This window comes from Tachypleus tridentatus, chromosome 2 (genome assembly GCF_004210375.1).
Source record: "Tachypleus tridentatus isolate NWPU-2018 chromosome 2, ASM421037v1, whole genome shotgun sequence".
Classification (NCBI taxonomy): domain Eukaryota; kingdom Metazoa; phylum Arthropoda; class Merostomata; order Xiphosura; family Limulidae; genus Tachypleus; species Tachypleus tridentatus.
In genome coordinates this window covers 113,240,499-113,261,575 of record NC_134826.1, presented here as the reverse complement: position 1 = coordinate 113,261,575, position 21,077 = coordinate 113,240,499, and the positions used below count along the sequence as shown (strand labels likewise).

Below are 21,077 nucleotides of genomic sequence, written 5' to 3'. Positions count from 1 at the left end.
TTGGTATTTTATTAATACAATGACTTATTGTGTAATGCCTATATCTCTACACTTTAGTGCATATCCTGTAAGTTAGTGAAGTTTGTGACATTTATAGGTTACACCCACTAACGGCAGTGCACTATTCACCAGTTTCACTCTTGATGCAACAAACGGATGGGTTATTGTGGAAACGTGCTACTATCTGAGTTACCATTTCTCATTTAGTTACGATAAAGACATGAACGTTGTTTGGCCACTGGGATTAATATATTAAGATACACCAATTCTGGAAGGAGTAAGGTTGCCATGTGGTAGGTGGAGTTTTATTTGTCTTCCTTAAGAGTTTTGGAAAGATTCAGTTAGGTTTATTTATCTTCTCCAGAATTCATACTTTTTTAAGTGTAACGAAAATATTTTATGTAAACGTATATCTCAGAACATACGTATATTTCCATTCCGCCAGACTTTAAGGCATGGTTTATCAAACCATCTGACGCTCAACGAAGAAATTTTAGAATGTGAATGGTTTTTCCTGAAACTAAACTACTCAAAAAATTTAAGGAACAAGTACGTTTTCTTATATAATTTATCTCGGTGTTCTAAGTGTGATAATATTTTTATTTTCTGAGGTAATTTACCTCATTTCAGTAACATCTGTATCCATTTTTTAATGTGTGATGAACGGTAAAATATTGAGAAATATTTTTTTTAAATGACCAATATCACCAAAACTTGTATCCCATATGATACAACACTTGAAATAGTTTTTACGCGTTTATTCAAGAAATGTTTGACACATTCAATATCTAGTGTGACCTCCATGCTATGACACACTTCTTATACTGATTTGGCACACTTTGAATCAGTCTATCGATGTTAACTTGGGGTATGGCAGCCCACTCGTCTACCAGGTCTTGTTGGAGTTTCTGTACATTCTGAGGAGGGTGCTGTCGTTCACTAACACGTCTCGACAATATATCTAGCTTTAAATTTGGAGATCTGGAGGGCCTCTCAAAAGTCTTTATTCCTTCCTCGTCAAGGAAGTTCATACACAGTCTGGCGACGTGGGCTCGCGCGTTAACCTGCATGAAAATGAACCCATCGCCGACAGCACCGGCAAAAGGCCTCACAATGGGTTCTAGAATTTCGTCTCTATATCGTCGTGCGTTCAGAGCACCCCCGTCAAGTATGAGTAAGTCCATGCAGCCACCCAAGCATATACCTGCCCAGACCATTACAGAACCTCCTCTATAAGCGTTGACTTGCACAATGTTACAAGAGAAAATTGTTCTCTTCGGCGTCTCCACACTCTTACACGTCCATCATTCCGAGACACAGTGAACCTGCCCTCGTCTGTCTACAGCACAGTGACCCATTGCGGAAGTTCTCAGTCCAAGTGCTGACGAGCAAACTTCAACGAGGCTGCACGGTGCACACTATCAGAATACCTCTACTTGCAGGCCGTCTGTTTGGATAGACACACGGGTTCCAGTGGAATGCTGAAGATCATTTTTCAATGACCGAGCTGTAGCTAATCTGTCCCGAAGAGCGGTCGTCTCTGGCTGTTATGCAGTTATGACGGCCTTGATCTAGTCTCCTGCCATAAGAGTTCGTTTCCTGGTAGCATTGTCAGAGTCGATTAATGACGCTTCGTGACACACCGACGCGCTGTGCCACTTTCCTTTGGGTCTGGCCATCCTCCAGCACCTGAACGCCCTGGCCACTTCGTTCTCTGTCAGATGACGTCTGACTGCTTGGGTAGACAAGATGAAGGTACACACTGACAAAACAAGCCGCAAAAGATGCATGTTGGTGTTTGTTTCGAGAATTAATGAAGAATGCATAGTTTCACGTAATAACCTTATATAGGGTACCTTGAGTTGTATTCTCCTTGAGTGAGGTGAGTTTCGTTTTAGTTATTTCAAACTTCACTCGCGAGTTTAAAAATACACTTGTAGACGAACGAATATGTTTTTCGTATATAAATTTAGTTACGACAAAAATATACCGAAATATGTAGTTGTTCCTTCGATTTTTTAGCAGTATATCAAATTGAATCAGAATACGCTGTACATAAAAGTATAATATGTCTTAAATATAACACATTTATCGCGTATTTGAACTTTTAATATTTTATTCTGCCTAACGCCAGACGATTTTATTTAGCATAGGGGAAGTTCTTGCGGTGAAAGTGTTAATACAATCTCAATTAACTTTGACAGTGGCACAACTGGTTACTAGTAGATATGATACCATCTCACGATCGCATGTGTTGTATGAAACATCGGTCAACTCTGTGTAGTGGGCTTTCAAAAGCCAGATCTGAATTAGCGGCTAAATGTCAAACGAAATGAAACTTAACGTCATAACTGAAACTAGTCCAAATTTGAAACACTGTGATGCAATTAGATGCAGTATCAATTGTTTCGGTCCGGCATTCGTTGGTAAAAGAGTAGCCCAAGAGTTGGCGGTGGTGGTGATGACTTGCTGCTTTCCCTCTAGTCTTACACTGCAAAATTAGGGACGACTAGCGCAGTTAGCCCTCGTGTAACTTTGCGCGAAATTCCAAACAAACATCAATTGTTTGGATTTCAAAGTATATTTATCTGAAGTATAATTATATTTATGACAATTATAATTGTTAGGTTAAGCTAGATTCGTTATAGTTTAATTAGACAAACTTGGTACTAATGAGCTCTATGATGTCATGTTTCATTTCATTCGAGATTTAGACGCATGTCAGCTATAACTTAATATTTTGTTATTTGTTAAAAAACGGAAAAAAGACATGTAATAATAATAGGTTACCTTTTTCCTTTAGAAAAATATAATATTCTAGCAACCTAGCCTTTTTTACACAAATCTTTATTTATAATTTCGTTATGGCAACACTAATCTTAGGTCAGCATGTCATTGTATGATGAAAAAACTCGAGTGATTGAACGAGTTTTCATTAAAATGTTATTTTGTGTCCGTGAAAATACTTTTGAAGTGCCAAAGATATAAGAAGATATTTTTAGACAAATTAATAATTAGTTGCCCCCCTTCTAATGGATAAGTGGCTGAATATTAGTAATAAATCTGATACGAGTAAAAATCTTTCTAGGCCTAATACGAATTCACTGGCGTTATAGTCGTGTGCGAGCATTTCAACTCAGGATGATGCAAGAAATACCGAAACAAGAGAGAAAAGAAAGTACGATGAAAGTTTTATTGAATATGGTTTAACATGGATAGGTAATGAAGATGGACCTTGTTGGTTGTGTGTTAAATATGGAACAGTGTTGAGTAACAGTAGTTTGCATCCATCAAAGTTAAAACGGCATCTAGAAATCAAACAAGCAAGGAATTTAACTCTGGAGTCTAACGTTTTAAATCCATAAATTTACTACTAACCCCATAGGTGTCATATTTACAAATATACCATAACAATAAATGTCGAATATTTTTATTGTTTCATAAATGTTCTATGAAGAGAACAATAACGTACTTTCTCGTTATTGAAAAATTTCGTATACATGAACAGCAATGTTATTAATGTATATCTAACAGAAAACTAATATGGCAACAACGTTTTAGTTCAAAACAGACTTTGATCTATCGATCCAAGCCCAGCCCTGACTGAATTGGCCCGTTCGTGTATTGTTCATGTTCTATCCGGCCTGCTTCTCGTCGTCTCTTCTCCTCTCTATTTTCGGTTGGGGTTCGCTTTGCCTTCGCTTTGCTGCCTGCCACGGCTACCAGACTAGCATTTATACAAATAAAATTACATCCATCAATCTGTTTATCCCTATTATCTATTCACGTAGTCATTTTCTTAATTCCTACCACGTGCGGAGCTGAAGGAGGACTGTTTAGTCTTCGAGCACCCAGGGGATTAATGTTTCGCAAGAAATATTAATCTTATACCTAAACACCTGCCGTAATAGAGAGAGATTTCAAAACAATGTTTATTTAAGACAGATGAATAGTTTCACTCAAAGATGATATAATAATGATTTCGGGGTCACACTGCCTCAGCTGCAGAAGTTTATTTTTGGCTTAATTATTCAGGTTACAGTTATTTTGATAAATATAAATACAATAAATAGCTTTTATATAAAAAATGCCTAAATCTAATCTAATTTCAGGTCATGAGCCGAATCAAACATTTATATTGATGGTGAAAGCTTGTTGTGGAAATGAAGAATGTACTACTGCAATAAGCGAAGTTGTCGTTACATGTCCAGAGGGGGCTGAAAAACAGACTTGGTCAGATGCTCTGATGGAAATTGACAGGATTAATTTTGTCGGTTAGGTGGTTGAGTTAGCTTATAGAATATAATTCATTCAAATCGTATTTCATGCAGCTTATTTTAGCACATTGAATATCCTTAACTTAATACGTAATAACAAATATTAATTATAATTTTCACGTAAGTATAAGGGGCGTGTGTGCGTACAACCGAGTTTGTAAACAAAATGTATCCGATGCATTCAACTTTGCTTCTGTTCATAGAAAACGTATAGTTTTAGCTTAAAATATTCGTAGCGCAACTTTTCATCTCTTGTAAACTGGCTACATGTTCGCAGTAAAATACCGTTTACTAAAGAACTGAATTGTTTATTTATATAGTCTGTAAAAAAAATAACAAAGATGTGAAACCATGCTTACCAAATGGTTTTAATAGTTTTCCACATAGTTTTTCCTCGGGTTTTCATGTTTTGTATATTTATAGGTCTTGCGTGTCAAGCCATCGCATTCATCGGATCATTTGTCAGAAGTTTTAAATCAATAACGATATATCCTGACTTATTCAGGGCTGAGTTACAGATTATTATGAATAACATAGTAATTGGGATAGCAAAGAAGCTCAGACGTGGGTTTGTATCTTTAGCCTTTATTCTAAGAGGCTTTTTTTAAAAGTATATTCAAGTTCCATATTTAGGCCGCTTGCAATGTTTGTACCTTTTAAATAAAAAATTCAGAATGCTGATAAAAGTTTTATTTCAAATGTTTTAGCTCGAGACTTAACACAGCACGATTGGTTTTGTTAGTCGTGTTAACCTTTACATAAAATAGAATAAATTATCTTTTGTATGAGAAATTATATATTCTGTAATCACGTTTAAATTTCCAGGCTAGTGGAAGTTCCATTTGTTGTCCAAAATATGATATTAGAGATGATGTGTATTATTCAACATACTGAAATATATTATTTGTCCACCAAGGCTATAAGAGAACTAATTATTTTGCAACATGCTCTAAGACAAAATCTCCGGCTTCAACTGGGGCCAACTAATAGACCAAATAGATCTTTCTCTGACGAAGGTAATTAAAAGGAATTTTTATAAACGAAATTGTTAATTCAAACTCTAATCATTATACAATTTTAAGTGAAATATTAAATACATGATTTTGAAACAATCCTTTAAAATTTTCTTTGGTTATCATTGCATTTAATACGCATATTGTAATCTCTGGCTTTAGTCCTTTTACTATTACTCTGAGGATTTTACGGGTACTACACAAAGTGTAGTATTAATATATATTATAAATAAGGATATTTACAGATACTGTTAAGTTAAGGATGACAGCAATGTTAGGTGTTTAATATGATATGTTGGACAATTTTTATTGTTACTTGTTATTACTTAATTAAGTTTGTTTTTGCAAAACATAGTAACGAAATATTACAACATCGACGAAACGGATGAGATAGATGTTGTTGCCACATTACCATCTCTCACAATGGTAAGTATGAACATCTCACGCTTATTTCATGTTTATTTATAACTTTAGTTTGGTATTTTGAGCAGACTTCCTTTTGTTTCCCAAACTAAAACACAAAGATATGTGGGTGATATCATGAATGCTAGTAATATTATTTTAGGAAATCATTCATAGAGGTTGCTAAAAATAATTTAGGTTTATATATAGTATAATCTTCTACTTTATATATTTTCATATGTTTAAATAACTATTCATGTTTTTTCTAACATTAAATCCCTTCTCATTGCAAATTTTACCTTTGAAAGGTTCGCCACCTAGAGGGTTCTTTATGGAATTATTTTAGAATCGGCTACTTCGAATTAACTTCCAGATTATTTGATGATTCTTCTGAAATATGAACAAATAAATAGTACTAAAATTTTAAATGTTGTATATAGTGATTAACTCTTTCATACCAAATTCTAGGAGAGATTTTTCACATCCATTAATACCACTTTAAGGCTTTGTTACATTGTATGTATACGTTTTATATTCTTTTAAGCTTATAATAAACATAAATATACACGTATGATCCACTTTCTTTGTGTTTATTTTTATGTAGCTCGAAATCATGATTGCATTAGAACATATAAAATTGAAAACCAGCAACGACTTTGAACTCAACGAGATAATAGAGGATCACAGTCAGACAATTCAGACAGTTTTAGCCACTGCGTGTAAGCATAGGACAAATATAGTTCGAATACTAATGCCATCTTTTCCTGAAATCACTATTAAAATACTACATCCTATTTATACACATTTTAAGTTTACCAAAGATATGGATCCGCTTCAGGTAACTGTTATGATAATTAATATATTAATGTATATACTGATAACGGCAAAGTAAAAAATACAAGATTCGGTAAGCATACTTTTAGGATAAATCAATTATTTCTATTTTTTTTACTTGAACACTCAGTGATAACTTTCGCTTTATTAGAATTAAAAAACAACAACAAGCATTGTTTTGTAAGATTATGAAATGCTGTACACTTCGTTCTTTAACAACGCTTTGAGTTATATATCAGGTCATCCCTTAAAGTAATGTCCGATTTTAGGTTTAAAACAAGAGAAACGAGTTCAAACGTTTTTAATGTTCCATTATTATTAATTACTTCCTGCCAATGATTCACAAGCCTCTGAATGTTACTTTTATAAAATTCTTGAGGGTTGGAGGAAATCAATGTAGAGAGAGCAGTTTGACATATTCATGTGTTCCAAGCTCTTTTCCATCAAAATAATTCTGCAAACTTCGGAATAGACGATAATCAGATGAAGCAAAATCTAAAAAATAAAGGGGATCTAGAAGTTTTCCCAGTTTAGCTCTTTAATCTTTGCATGTGTGATCCTTGCTGTCTAGGGCCGAGCATAATCCTGGTGTAACGTCACACCTTTACGGTTGATCAGAGCCGGCTTCTTTTCTTTCAGTGCAGCATTCAAACGCTCTAACTGTTGACAGTAGAAGTCTGCTGCAATCGTTACATTGAGTTGCAGCAACTCAAAGCGGATCACACCAATAATATTCCGCCAAACGCTTAACAAGACTTTCCTAGGGTGAAGGTCCATTTTGGGTTGTGCCTTAGCCAGTTTTTATCTCCAGTCACTAATCTGTCCACGTTAACGAGAGTGCAGAGAAGTGCAAATGTTCACTCTTGCTCTAAAGTTGGCTTCTGTTAAATCATGGGGAACCAGTTTTCTAAGTTTTAACACCTTTTTCAGCTGTTGCAGAGGAAGATGAACTGTTGAATGGGTTGAATTAAGCTTCTATGCTAGTTCTTTAACTGTTACAGCACAATCTTTATCATGTGCAGCCAGCAGCAAATCATCATTAAACTAAACAGGACGACCTGAACGTGGTGCATCACTTAAGCTGTAGTCACCTGATCTGAACTTTGAAGCCACCTTCGACATTTTCTTTCATTGAAAGACTCCGCACCATAAACATCTTGAATATTTCGTGTACTTTCTGCTGCATTATTGCCTTTTTTTAAACTCATAAAGCATTATATGCCTAAAGTGCTCCTCAAGCACATCTATCTCTATAAAAACTCAGTTGATTAATGACCTAAAAAAGTGGAGTTGGGTTAGTTTTTTTTATTTGTCTGAACCTTTTTATACACGTCTTACAACACATTTTAGTCAATAAAACTTTATACAAAGACAGAAATGATGATGCACTTTCTGTATTAAATTTTCGGACATAACTTATGGGAGAACCTGATATATAGATATACATGGTGTTTTCAGTTGCCTCTTATTCACCCAAGTGAACTTATATACTTTTAATTTCCATTCACACTTATTTAGAGTCACTGATGAAAGATGGAATTTACAAAACAGTTTGACTTAGAGATAAGTGGTGAATGATATTATAAGTTGAACTTTATATCTACTTCTAAATGCATAAAGCAGTTAATCAACATTTCAAACATGATTGTTAATCTCACTTGCCTCTAGAACTTTAACTAATGTAGTACAATCTGCAATTTCGAAATCAGTTTGCACTTTGAATAACTGCAAAATGAAAGTAAGGCCTACAAACTAAGCTGTCCAAAGTATCAAGTTTTGTGTGTTTTTTTTTACTTCTATAGCGTAAGCTATTTTATTTAACCTTTGAGTTAGCAAAATATTTAAATAAACGTTGCGTATCTTCAATCTGTTGTTAAAAAGCAACAGAAGTTAGCATCCCCGTTCTTTCTATGTGTAAACAATGATAACAACTTGAATACTGTATGCTTAATGGGACACTCATACGTGACAAACTAGACCTTAAGCACCTTTTATGAATGGTCTATACGTTTTCTCTATTTTTCATGGTACACAGCTAGAAATTACAAGGGTCTTTCTCAATATTTTCTGAAATAAAATGAATAATAAATTATAGTATTGTTATTTCAAACCGCGTCAAAATATTTAATTTTCTCAAACATTACTTTCAAAATAAATCTGACTGAATAAGTACATTATAGAGAGTTAACTTATTTCTTTGTGCAAATACTTCAAGGTGTTTATAAATTATTTTAACCTGAACCATATTGTCTTTGATTTGCCTCTTTCCATCACTCTGGTAGCACAGAGGTAAGCTTGGATGTTTATAATGCATAATGTCGAGGCTAAATAACTGCGGTTGGCCTACAGTATTGATAGCCCATTGTATAGCTTTCTGAGTAAAAACAAACATTTTTATTTTTCCAGTTCATTGAAATGTGTTACACATTAGAGAGTGATGTTTGTCCCCATTGTGTATCGTTTGTCAAGTATTCGTCTGACTTCGTGACTAAACATATGCAGTGGTTAATGCCCTTAAACAAACTGCTGTTGTCTTCTGTGATTTTTATCCGCTTCGAGCCTAATTCGATCCAACATCATGTTAATGCAACAATGGCATTCACGAAAGCACTTCTACCAGTAAATGATACCAAGATTCAGGTATGCCTTATTTATCAATTATATGAATATATAAAACTTAAGTATTTGTAATCCGAGTTTCTACATGACATGTAATTACCATCTGAGAAAGTTATTATTTAGTTTTATTAATTTATCCTTTATTAATTTTCATTCAAAATGTTTATCCTCATATTTTTTTGGAAAAGTTAGTTACTCATATGCAAGAGAATGCTGGCTTAAAATGCTGTTTCTTCAAACGCAAAATCTAAAACTTTTACTGCCGAGTATGTTTCTTTTAACTTATTTGAAATTATACATCTTAATAAGTCGTGTAATATAAAAGTGTGTGATTTAAAGTTTTAAAAAAATGTCATCACATCTCTACTACGAACAAGATAGAATAAAAAACTTATTTGAAACAACCAAAATAAATTTTGTTGCTCAAAGTAACAATTCTAAAGTCAATGAGAACTCCACTTAGTCAATCATGAACACTCCTTGCAAATCATGTAGTTTTATTTTTCAGAACCAAAAATATCCAAGTTTTTCAACTTATTAACTTAATTTAAAAAAAAATCTGATTGTGCTTGTTTGAATATATGTCTAACCATACTGAGATATCTTCCTTTTTAATCATAATGGTGTATTGATTTGTCTTCTAGTGTGCAGAAAAAAGTGTTGTAATAGTCGTAGAATGTGCATGACATCAATACCAATTTATGTTTCTAAAGTTCATTATAATGTCTAATATATAAGAAAATAACTTTTTTTTCCTTTTTTATTATGACCAATGCATAAAATAAAACCTAAAATAACTTCAGTCATTCAATTATTGTTTACCCTGCAAGTAATAATAATAATGTGTGTGTGTTTTCTTATAGCAAAGCCACATAGGGCTATCTGCTGAGCCCACCGAGAGGAACCGAACCCCTGATTTTAGCGTTGTAAATCCGGAGACTTACCGCTGGGCCCCTGCAAGTAAAACATGAACACAAGAGAATTCATTACCACAATTTATTATATATTTTATTTTTTAAAGAAACTTCTAGAAACTAAATGCGTTTTACTTGACATTTTTTCAGTGTTATTATTGGAAAAGAAATGTTAACCCAGTGGCTTGTAAAGTTAAATTCTCCAAAGGTTTATTTTTGTGCACCTGTGAAATATTGTCAGAAACTTACCTAGGGTAAGCCTTTATATTCTGATAATATTTTTACGCTATGAGGAGAGACTACAGTGCATAACATAGTTCTTGATATATTTTAACATAGTCGTACAGTGTAATATTAGCATGCTCAGAAAGTTCTGCCATATTGTTCTTTGATCTGTTTAGCAAACTTTATAATACTGATTGAATAAATTGTAAAATAATGGAAGTTAAGCCTTAACCCATTTTCTTATCCTATTATTCGCATTATTATTGTTATTTAGCACTTTCCTCTCCACCAAATAACTGTAAACTTATAACTGACGTTTTGGTTAGCTACGAATTATATAACAGATATATGCAATGTGACGTATTATAATTTATTTTGGAAGAGCCTTCAGTTTATTATGTTATATATTACGATTTGAAATAGCGTGAACCAGAGTGAAATGATAATTTAAATTTAGAAGATAGTTTAATGTTTATATGTGTCAAATTTATGGCATTTGCCAACAAAGGCCCAGCATGGCCATATGCTTAAAGCGCTCGACTCGTAATCTCAAGGTTGTGGGTTTGAATTCCTCTCATCCTAAATACTCGATCTTTCAACCGTGTGGGTGTTATAATATTATAGTTAATCTCCCTATGCATTAGTAAAAGAGTGGCACAAGAGTTGGCGGTGAGTGGTAGTGACTAGCTGCCTTCCCTCTAGTCTTAAACTGCTAAATAAGAGTCGGCTAGCGCAGATAGCCTTCGTGTATCAATGCTCGAAATTCAAAAACAAACAAACAGACAATTTGCCAACAAGAATGAAACACACAGTTCTCTTTCTTAATACAACTTTTTAAACATACTATAATGTTACGTATTGTAATTTATCATGGACGATCCTTCATTTTGTTATGTTATGTATTATGATTTCAAATAGCTAGAAGTTAATGAAATGTAGAGATATATGAAATTTATGATAATTGCCAACAAGATTGATACACACATTTTTCTCTCTCTTAACACTAATATATTTGAGTATACAAACAATAATACAATTTTTAGTAATGGCTACTACAAATAGTCCTTGCATAGATTGATTTATATACAAAGTTTTACAAACTTACAAACAATATTAAGTCTTGTATCTGATTGGGAACTTCTTTGATATCCTATTAAGAGTAGAGTTCAGAGCGAGTGAAATAATCTCATTTAACGGGAAAATAGTTAACTCTTCGCTGATTACGTTACAAGTCCAGTTTTTCACCAATGAAGGTATGTAATGTTTTAATAAAAATGCTAACGTCTGATATAAATTCGTTAAAGTTGAACGCTTTGTAATGTTTAAAATTTATATAGTCAATTATCTTTACTTTCTCGATTAAAAAGCGTTCATCGCAATTATAGCTTCCGAGATTTATAGTACACTAACTGTAGCAAACCAACTATATATGTTGTCTCTTGGTGTCACGTTGGTTTTTAAGCGTTAGGCGAGATTCTAGAAAATTCAGTTAAAACAACAATAATGGTGATAACTAGTATTTACATGCACATATAATTCATTGTTGATTCGTGCACTCGAGAAATTTCTACAACGTTAATTAATCGGCAAGAATGTTGCAATACACATTTAACAGCGTGAGTTATATGCATTTCTATATATACATTCAGTTGAAATAAACATCGATATTAAAATAAAGTATAAGAGTAAATCCATCACAACTCTCTCCTTTGAGAAGTAAAAATTGGTGTTAGACAATTTTTAACTAAGGTGTTAAATATATATGTTGCGAAAAATGCATTAAATATAATACATTATCAAAGAATTATACAACTTTAGATTCGGTTTCCAGGAATGGTCGTCAGGAAATTTCGTGGAAAAAGGTTTAGACTCGAGCTATGAAGTCTGTCAATCTCATTTGGCTGTTCTTATGTCACGGTCAATAAAATATTATTCCTGTTTAAGTCATTTGCGTTTTTTAAATTAGAAAATACTTGGTTTCAGGGCCAGATATGATGATAAGACTGGGATTTGAGATCTTATAGTAAATAGGAAATGAGCAATTGCTGTGGATAAGAATATGTGGATATTTAGTTTCACGTACGATTTTTCAGTAAAATATTGGTAAGAACCTGTTTTCTTTTTGTAGTTGCTTTCAAATTATTTCGTTTAAATAAGAATTAAAAAGCCCAGCAAATAATATAAAGTATTTTAAAATAAATTTCATGTAGATGTACTAGGTTTCAAATCTTAAGTTGAACCCATCTCTAACATAACCTGTATTTTCTGTATAATGAAAAGCGATAAGTGGATCATTTTGGAAAAGTTAACATTTTCCTTACCTTTGAGTAACAGAAGTTAATCAAGATCCGCCTCTTTTCCTTCAATTTGTTTTAGGCATGATCTAAGGTATGAGGCATGAGAACCTGAGATTTGTACACTGTGATTTTAACTAATACTCCTGACTGTTGTTGTCTTTTCTATCATAAAGAACACAGACCATATAACCGAAGCAAGATATTTTGAGTGTCCAAACCACTTTTAGAGAAAATATCTGTAAGGGTTGGTAACACAAGGCTCATATATTCAAAATCCTATTTTGACATTGGCAAGTGAACATATAGAGACGAAAATCAAAAACAAAATATACCCTAGTGACTCATTTATCCTAATTTTACAAACGAGATTCGCCTAACTGCTGATAATGCATTATTCGAGAAACCAGCAATAACGTCCAATTGGGATTTTAAAATCTTAAAAGAAGCTCATTTTTAAAAATTCAAAGTACCGTGAGAAGTTATCTTCCAAGTGACTTCCTAGTGACAAGAAGAGTTTATTGTCCAACATATTTCATATCTTAATTGTTTAATATATTTTGGAGAGCTAGCAAGTTTTTAAGACGTTTGTAAGAATGTATGAGCAAAGAATAACAATGAAAACTGTAGGTACTCAGAGAGACATTTCAGAGACATTTCTACAGGAATTTAAGACAAAAATGGTATGTTTAAGTGATCCAAGTACTACTTAACCACCAGGATTCTGTTTTTCCTTTCATTGGTTTGTTTGTTTTGAATTTCGTGCAAAACTACACGAGGGCCGTCTTCACTAGCCGTCCCTAAGTTAGCAATGTTAGACTAGAGGGAAAGCAGCTAGTCATTACCGCCTACCATTAACGCTTTGGCTATTCTCTTTTTACCAACACTTCTACGGATGGAAGGATGAGCATGTTTGGTGTGACAGGAATTCGAATCCACTGCCTTCAGATTATGAGTCGAATGCCTTGACCATCTTTCCATTCCGATCCTCCTTCATTGGTTTCCAAGTACGGAAAACCTGTGGATTGAATGTTTGTATCCTAAAGAATGTAAACTTAATAGCCTAACACATCGATAGGAAGTTCTTTCAAATAAAATTGCACACAAGTGTAGACAAAATATGAGATAAGAACTTGTTGAAGAAAGATAGTGAAAAGAAAAACAGTTTATAAAAAATGAAAATGAACTTAAAATGCATTGAGAAACATAGAAGCAGTATCTTCTGAAGCAAATAGCATACTTATGAAAGCAATAAAAATTTCTGAAAAGCATCTGTTGCATAAGCGGATTTACAACGCTAAAATCAGGGGTTCGATTCCCCTTTGTGGGCTGAGCAGATAGCCCTTTGTGACTTTTCTATATGAAAAACACACTGTTGCTTAAGATCGAAGTTGCTCTGTTGAAATAGCATGCGATAAGAAAAGACAGACAGTTTTATATGAAAATGCAAAAACTGATAAAGATAGGAAAAACTCTGAGAATAACAGCTAAAGATCGCTGAAACTCCACATAAAACTAACATTACCTCCATTGCATGTTACATATGAGTGCTTTTGTTATACTACATCATTCATTAAGAAAATATCAACTGATAATAAAATTTTTGTTATGTTTCTTTTAAGTAACAACTATCTGATCCTCAACATTTTATTCAGTGACACTATTTTGAATGTCATTGCAAACACTAAAAGTATTAATTGACTAAACATGAAAACAAACAAGTTATTATTATATTTTACACTGATTAGTTCAAAACTTCAGTGCAAAATATAAAGTCCTGAAATCTACTGATTCATGTCCGTATGTTATACAACTTTTTACCATAATATGTTATGGGACCTTTTTCTTGATATATTTATAAATCTCTGCATCATATTTATTATGTTTATGATACTTCCTTATATATACATTGAAGAAAGAGGAAAAGACTGTATTCGAGAGATTTACTATCTAAGCCCAGTATTTGTAATCTGAGTACGTTTTCATATAACTGTCATAATACTCTATTAAATACACGAGTGTTAGATATACATGACTGTTTCAAATTATGTTTAATTTGACTGTTCTAATTTAGATAGTTTAAGTAGTGTGAGTCTTAAATTAGCTTTGTTTAAAAACGATAGTCATTGCAAGATTGTGTACGTAGCTATTTATGAATCACATTTTTGAAGTTCACTAGTAACGAATTTGTAATTGTTGTATTATCGTGTCATTTTACTAGAACCTTCTTAGTTTTTCGTTCTTTTAATTAAGTATTATTGCATCATAATATCTAATTGTTGTGTATACTATGTTCTAGGTGTTTATCAGAATATAAATATACATCTTAAATTGAGTTCGATAGTCAAATATTGACAGTGTGATTGTAAGTTAACTATAAAGAGCGTACAGTGGCAACTTTTAATGTGGGATTCTCACAAAGTGTATTGAATTAACAAAGCAGATAATAATAACTTGTTGTTTTTTAAAGTAACTGAACCAGCCCGTGTGGACTTTGACAAAAAAAGATAAATTTTTAATGCTGTGCATGTAACTGTGATAACCAACAGTGTAACGAACATTTGACAAGTTTGATTTGTTTTGATATATTTATTATATTTATTTGCTTTGATATTATTATCCTAAACTGTGTTTCTACTTTGCATAAAATAAATGTTAGTTTTGGAAAAGACAAATAAAATGCAAATTCTTCTTTTAGATGTAACACTACAAGGATTGAAATAAATATAACTTATATAAATTTGAAATAACTCAAATATCACTTCAATTAGCACATTAGTTTAAGTTGTTGTAAAAAATAATGAACAACAATCAAGTGAAATGGTTCACAGTGCTGTATTTCCACAACTTCATTTTCTTTGTTTCATAGTAAAAATGAAAGAAGGATATCTGGTCAAGAGTAAATTAACCGTATAGATGACAAACTAAAGTAGTTTAAAGTAACTTATTAATTAATAAAGAGAATCCTGTGTAATAAACTGAAGATAAACGATGTATTTACAAATCAATATACCAAAAAAAATTAAATTTTATGAAACCTAAACTATATATATATCGATTAATCAGTTTGGTACATTCACTGTTTTGCTTATAAGTTATTTTATGAAAATGATTACTTTTTACAGTTCAAATATAACTTACTAAAACACTAATGAAAATAGTATGATTTACCCTGCAGATTGCTTCAAGAAAAAGAAGAAACTATAACAATGAAGACAAAACTTGAAACAGTGGACGATTTAGGTATTTTAAAGTGTGATTTTTTCTAAGTAAAATAAGCTATTTTTACATACAAATAGATTCATATTTGAAACATTTTAACATTTTTGGTATTGAACAAGTTAAGTTTATTTATCAATCTTTTTACTTTTTGAGTCTTCAAAAATGACCGAGTCTAATTTTCAACCACTTCTAAATCTTGTGTTGTTAAACGTATTTTTACCATTTGTAGTTTTAAACATTAATCTCGAATTAACTGGCTATAAGTTGCCTTAATTGCCCACGCACGTGATAATTAATGAGGCTTGAATTTTCAGTTAATTTAGTTTCTGTCTAGATTTTAGTAATCCAAGTTAATTTAATATCCCTTACATAACTACTAGAAACCAATTAAACTAAATGCCATATAAATGTATATAGCAAGAAAGCAAACATCACATTTTTTTACATTGTAAAAAATGAAATTTTACATACAAACAAAATAAAAACCAGTTTCAAATTAATTGCATATAAAGCACTATCCGAGGTACTCTGTACTTTCCACTTTGTTGAGCTAACAGTGGTATATCTCAAAATATGAGGTTTCACCCACAGTAAAGTAATAACTTTCAATATGATGTGAGCTTCACATGGTAAATGTTAGATATATTGATTTCTCTACCATAATTTTTTTCCTATTTTGAGCTTGTTCATTGCCTGTACTTTATCTGGTCTGCGTTGACCATTATGATTAAGGTATAATTGTATAATAATCAAATTTTAAAGCACTCAGAGATAAGTTTCTCTGATGGTTGGCCTGAAAAGAGTTTCTAATGAAAAAGAATAGTTTAATATGGAAAATAAACAATTATTTGAAAAAAAAATGCATATAATACAAAGAAGTTGATATAGTGGTGAAGAATGAAAGAAAATCTGATAAAACACTCAAATATCACTAAATGTCTATTTTTTCTAATGAGGAATCTATTCTTTAGCTACATTGATAGTTTTGTTCTATATGTACTTACAATTTATATGATTTTAAAGAGTTCTAAGAAACATAATATGAATATAGCACAAGACTCTTTACCTAATATTCATAAACATTAAAATAGAGTGGCTACATAGTTTGAGACTAGGACATCAACATAGTCGTGATGTTATTGTAAAAGCTTCAGGAAGGTTAAAGTGGAATTCATGAATGAAAATTATTACAGTATTATTGAATTATATAAAGCTCATGATTGATTACGAAATTAAACAGTAAAATTTGAATATATGTAGTACTATTTCAGATAAAATAAGAATATATCCCATGTATATGTTGATGTACGAAATTTAAGAATAGTTGTAAAGTGATATAATCAAGATTAATCAGCAAGTTGATTCTCTTCCCACCAGAACTTGTTCAATGATCACTATCGCTTATTTGTTCCACTTGCCCATTGATGTAAAACAACAGAAGAGCTATCTATACATAGCTCTCCTTTAAAGAATTGAGGAAGATAATCAACAACATTCACTGTAGTAGTAAGGGCAGCACTTGCCAGGCACACCGCGAGAAAGTGCTACGCGTATGTTGACCTCAGTTAATGGGGGAGATGACGATGTTAGTGGAGATGGTGGCATCATAATTACACAAATTACACTGCACAACAAAGTTTTTGCTTCTTGAACACTGTTGTGTGTTCCTTATAGATTTTTGGCTGCTAATCACGAAAATCACATCCAAATTTGGTCATCACGTACCGTTTCATCGAAATATTCAGTTTTGCTGCAATAAAAGAATTTGCTTTACCAACTGTAAAGCATGGAGGTGGAAGTGTCATGGTTTGGGGCTGCTTTGCATCAGCAGAACCTGGACAGCTCACAATCATAGAATTCACCATGAATTCTACTGTGTATTAGAGGGTGCTTGAGGAACATGCGAGTCCATTTGTAAAAAAAGAAAAGCTGAAGCGGAACTGGACCCTGCAACACGACAATGACCCAAAACATACCAGTAAATTCACCAAGGACTGGCTAAAAACTAAGAAATGCTGTGGGGTGACTTGAAACGGGCTGTACATGCAAGAAGCCCCTCAAACATCTCACAGCTGAAAGAATTCTGCATTGAGGAGTGGGGCAAACTTTCTTCAGACCGATGTCAAAGACTGGTATATGGCTACAAGAAGGGTCTCACTGCAGTTATTTAAACCAAAGGGGATAATACTAGCTATTAGGATGTAGGGTGTCCTAACTTTTTCCTCAGTTAGAATATGCATTTTTGTAGAATTACATTTACAGAAGATCTTGAAAAGTCTTTTTTCAGTTTTAACTGTTTAGTTATATTCCTATAATCTCTTAGTATTGTTGAAATTGAGATTAAATATCTATATATATCCAAAAATGTTACACAAATACACAGGCTTTCATAGGGCGTCCTAACTTTTTCACATGACTGTATACATTAAAATGAAAGCAATATCATTTAAGCAAACACAGAAGTTCAAAATCGTTTCGAGAACTTGACGTCCTATCCTGTATATTTTCTAAAACCCAAAGTTTATGGAGCTATCAGTAGTTTTGAATATCAGTCATATGACTCATGTCAAGAATAGACAGAAAGAAACTATACAAATGTATATAATATATGCAGTTAGTATGAAAGGAGCTCCACTTGATAAAGAGGTAGCAACAATAAATGTTATTTACATAGAACTTTTAAAGTTAACTGACTTATAAAGCTAAACATGAAATAAGCATCCTTTTCAGGACAAATTGTTTGATATATAAGAATACTTCATTTTAATTGTTATTTTAATATAGTTTTATATGTGATAGTTATATTTTCTATGTATAAAGAAATCATAACATAATTAAGCCAAACGTTTGACCAGCTGTTCACCAGTTGTTATAAAACCTATCAACTATAATGTACTATGTTGAAATGAACATAATTTGTATGAAATGTGATCAAGTAAAATTATAAACTGTGATGCTTATACCACCCATTCTTTTGTTAAGTATGCATGATAGTATATTGAGCTATGACGAAAAATGTGTTATCTAACCTAAAGAAAAACTAGTGTGTATCACATCACATCGTACTTGATTCCTAGAAATAGTTATAAAAAACAAAATGCATTTATTCAGATAGAATAATTTAATTTTAGTGACAGGTGTGACAGGATTCAAGAGAGGGAGTGCTGTGAAACATTCTAATTTAGTGAGTTTTAACATAAGACTAGATTGATTCCAAATTTGCTTGTAAAGAAGAAAGGTCTACCTTTGAAATCGCTGGAGTTATAGGTTTTTTATTCATTTTTATCAAGATTTTTCGAATCTATGGGTTTTTCTAGGATCAGGAATCCTAAATTAAAGATGCGATGCTGGATCACCTTGCATAAAACCCATGCAAAATAAATATCATTAAAGTAAAGATATTGATTAAGTTTTAAACTTAAATATTTTCTGAAATAAAATATAAATAAATGTCTTTATTCAAAGAAGACTCTATTTTAACAATTATTTATCCAGGATTTTTTATCAATACATTTCACTTTATACTTTTCTTTTTAAATTAACAACAGTATTAGATTACACTTTTGTCGCTGACCAATATGACATAAAAATTATTGTTGGAATATAGTGTTATCAAAACACGTTGATTTTTCTATATATATTGGAAATTCTTAATATAATTGGTTTTACCCAAACACTATTCTACAAATATACCATACATTAATTTCACCTATTATCTTAATTTTGGTTGTCTCACAAAAGAATTTATTGACGTATGACTGCCTCAACTGCACTTTTCTGTCTGTTTGTTGATCACACTTGATTTTGCAAAATTTTTAACAGTCTATATGCTGGTATATTAACACACTGAATTGTGTAATTCATGTTTATCGAAAAACTTTGAATTAATCACTTGATTTATAAGTAAAGGTTCTTAGATTCATTAAGAAAACTAATAAGTTTAACTGCAAGATACGAAAATAAGATTATGGTTTGTAAAACAAAAAGCATTACTTTATTTAGATTAACACAAGGTCAAATTTGTTATCAGTGATATGTTACCATATAACGATCTCCTAATAAAGAACTATCTTGATATCCCATTTGTGTGTATGACTATCTTTGTGTTTCTTAGCAGACAGTAGTCTTGACGTCACACAGCTTCAAAATTTTATGCAAAGAATATCAAGTAAATGGTAAGTGTTACTATTTTAAATAATACAAAAGTTAAACAATAAATCTTTCATTTATTATATTTAGTTGCACCAAAAATAAGAATCTTTTTGAAAGGCTAAAAGTATGTAAAGTAAATTATTGGTCACATTAATTACCTCATTCAAATATTGGTAATATAAACTAATGCGTATTATAGTAGTTGTCTTTCTGACTTGTAGAAGTAAATCAAAAAGTATACTAAGAAAAATTATATGCATAAAGTAACATTAGCTTTAGTAATAATAACACGCTCAGCCCATATGAACACTGTAAAAAATCCACAAATGAAATAACATATAGTCAAATGGAGAGCATAAAAACAACCTAGTTACAATGCACGATATTTAAGTAAGTGCCATTTTTAAGGTTTGTTTGTTTATTTTTGAATTTCGCACAAAGCTACTCGAGGGCTATCTGTGTTAGCCGTCCCTAATTTAGCAGTATAAGACTAGAGGGAAGGCAGCTAGTCATTACCACCCACCGCCAACTCTTGGACTACTCTTTTACCAACGAATAGTGGGATTGACTGTCACATTATAATGCCCCCACGAGTGAAAGGGCGAGAATGTTTGGTGTGACAGTGATTTGAACCCACAATCCTCAGATTACGGGTCGCACGCCTTAACACGCTTGGCCATGCCGGGCCCATTTTTAAGGTATTAATTGTATACTTCAATATAAAAGCTACAACTATAATCACTATTCTAAATCAAAATCAACTTTGTATTATCTTATCTTTCATCCAAAAAATCAACAAACTAAAATATTTTGTCAAGAATATATTTACACGGATCATATACAGATAAACTAGTGAAACAGTAAGATGGTCATAAGCTTGTATTTTAAATAACTATCCTTCACAAGACTGTAAGTGATTAACATATCAAACGTCTGGAAATGTAAAAAAAAAAACGTGTGGTTAAATATAGAACCAATGAGTTAGTAAAATGTTTGATATATAAAACGTCTGTTATTACCTTTAGAACATGATTAAATTTAGCCATTGATTAAACATTGAGACATTTAATAATTATCTCATCATGATTGTTGTTTCAGTACATGTATGTCATTGCCTCTGATATT

The 21,077-nt window shown here is 32.1% G+C and overlaps 1 protein-coding gene across 3 annotated transcripts; it reads left to right on the top strand.

The window, feature by feature from the left end:
* Nucleotides 1–26: 26 nt before the first annotated feature.
* On the top strand, nucleotides 27–20,006 carry LOC143244868 (uncharacterized). 3 transcript variants are annotated; one of them, XM_076490302.1, is made up of 7 exons: nucleotides 27–293; nucleotides 4,113–5,293; nucleotides 5,646–5,716; nucleotides 6,297–6,530; nucleotides 8,933–9,166; nucleotides 15,757–15,821; nucleotides 17,178–20,006. In XM_076490302.1, exons 2-6 carry the CDS (start codon nucleotides 5,134–5,136, stop codon nucleotides 15,802–15,804), a joined length of 747 nt encoding a protein of 248 aa, XP_076346417.1. In that variant the 5' UTR covers nucleotides 27–293; nucleotides 4,113–5,133; the 3' UTR covers nucleotides 15,805–15,821; nucleotides 17,178–20,006. The 3 variants fall into 3 exon arrangements, with proteins under 3 accessions (XP_076346417.1, XP_076346415.1, XP_076346416.1); XM_076490300.1 differs by lacking the exons at nucleotides 15,757–15,821; nucleotides 17,178–20,006 and adding an exon at nucleotides 10,009–10,123 and having other exon boundaries at nucleotides 4,113–4,274; nucleotides 4,701–5,293; XM_076490301.1 differs by lacking the exons at nucleotides 27–293; nucleotides 15,757–15,821; nucleotides 17,178–20,006 and adding an exon at nucleotides 10,009–10,123 and having other exon boundaries at nucleotides 2,534–5,293.
* The last annotated feature ends 1,071 nt before the right edge of the window (nucleotides 20,007–21,077 follow it).

Bases quoted from the DNA above. Each gene is read 5' to 3' on its own strand.
- LOC143244868 (XM_076490300.1), top strand. From the start codon at position 5,134: ATGATATTAGAGATGATGTGTATTATTCAACATACTGAAATATATTAT. The intron at 5,294-5,645 runs GTAATTAAAAGG...TGCAAAACATAG, and splicing joins TAGATCTTTCTCTGACGAAG to TAACGAAATATTACAACATC. The intron at 5,717-6,296 runs GTAAGTATGAAC...ATTTTTATGTAG, and splicing joins CATTACCATCTCTCACAATG to CTCGAAATCATGATTGCATT.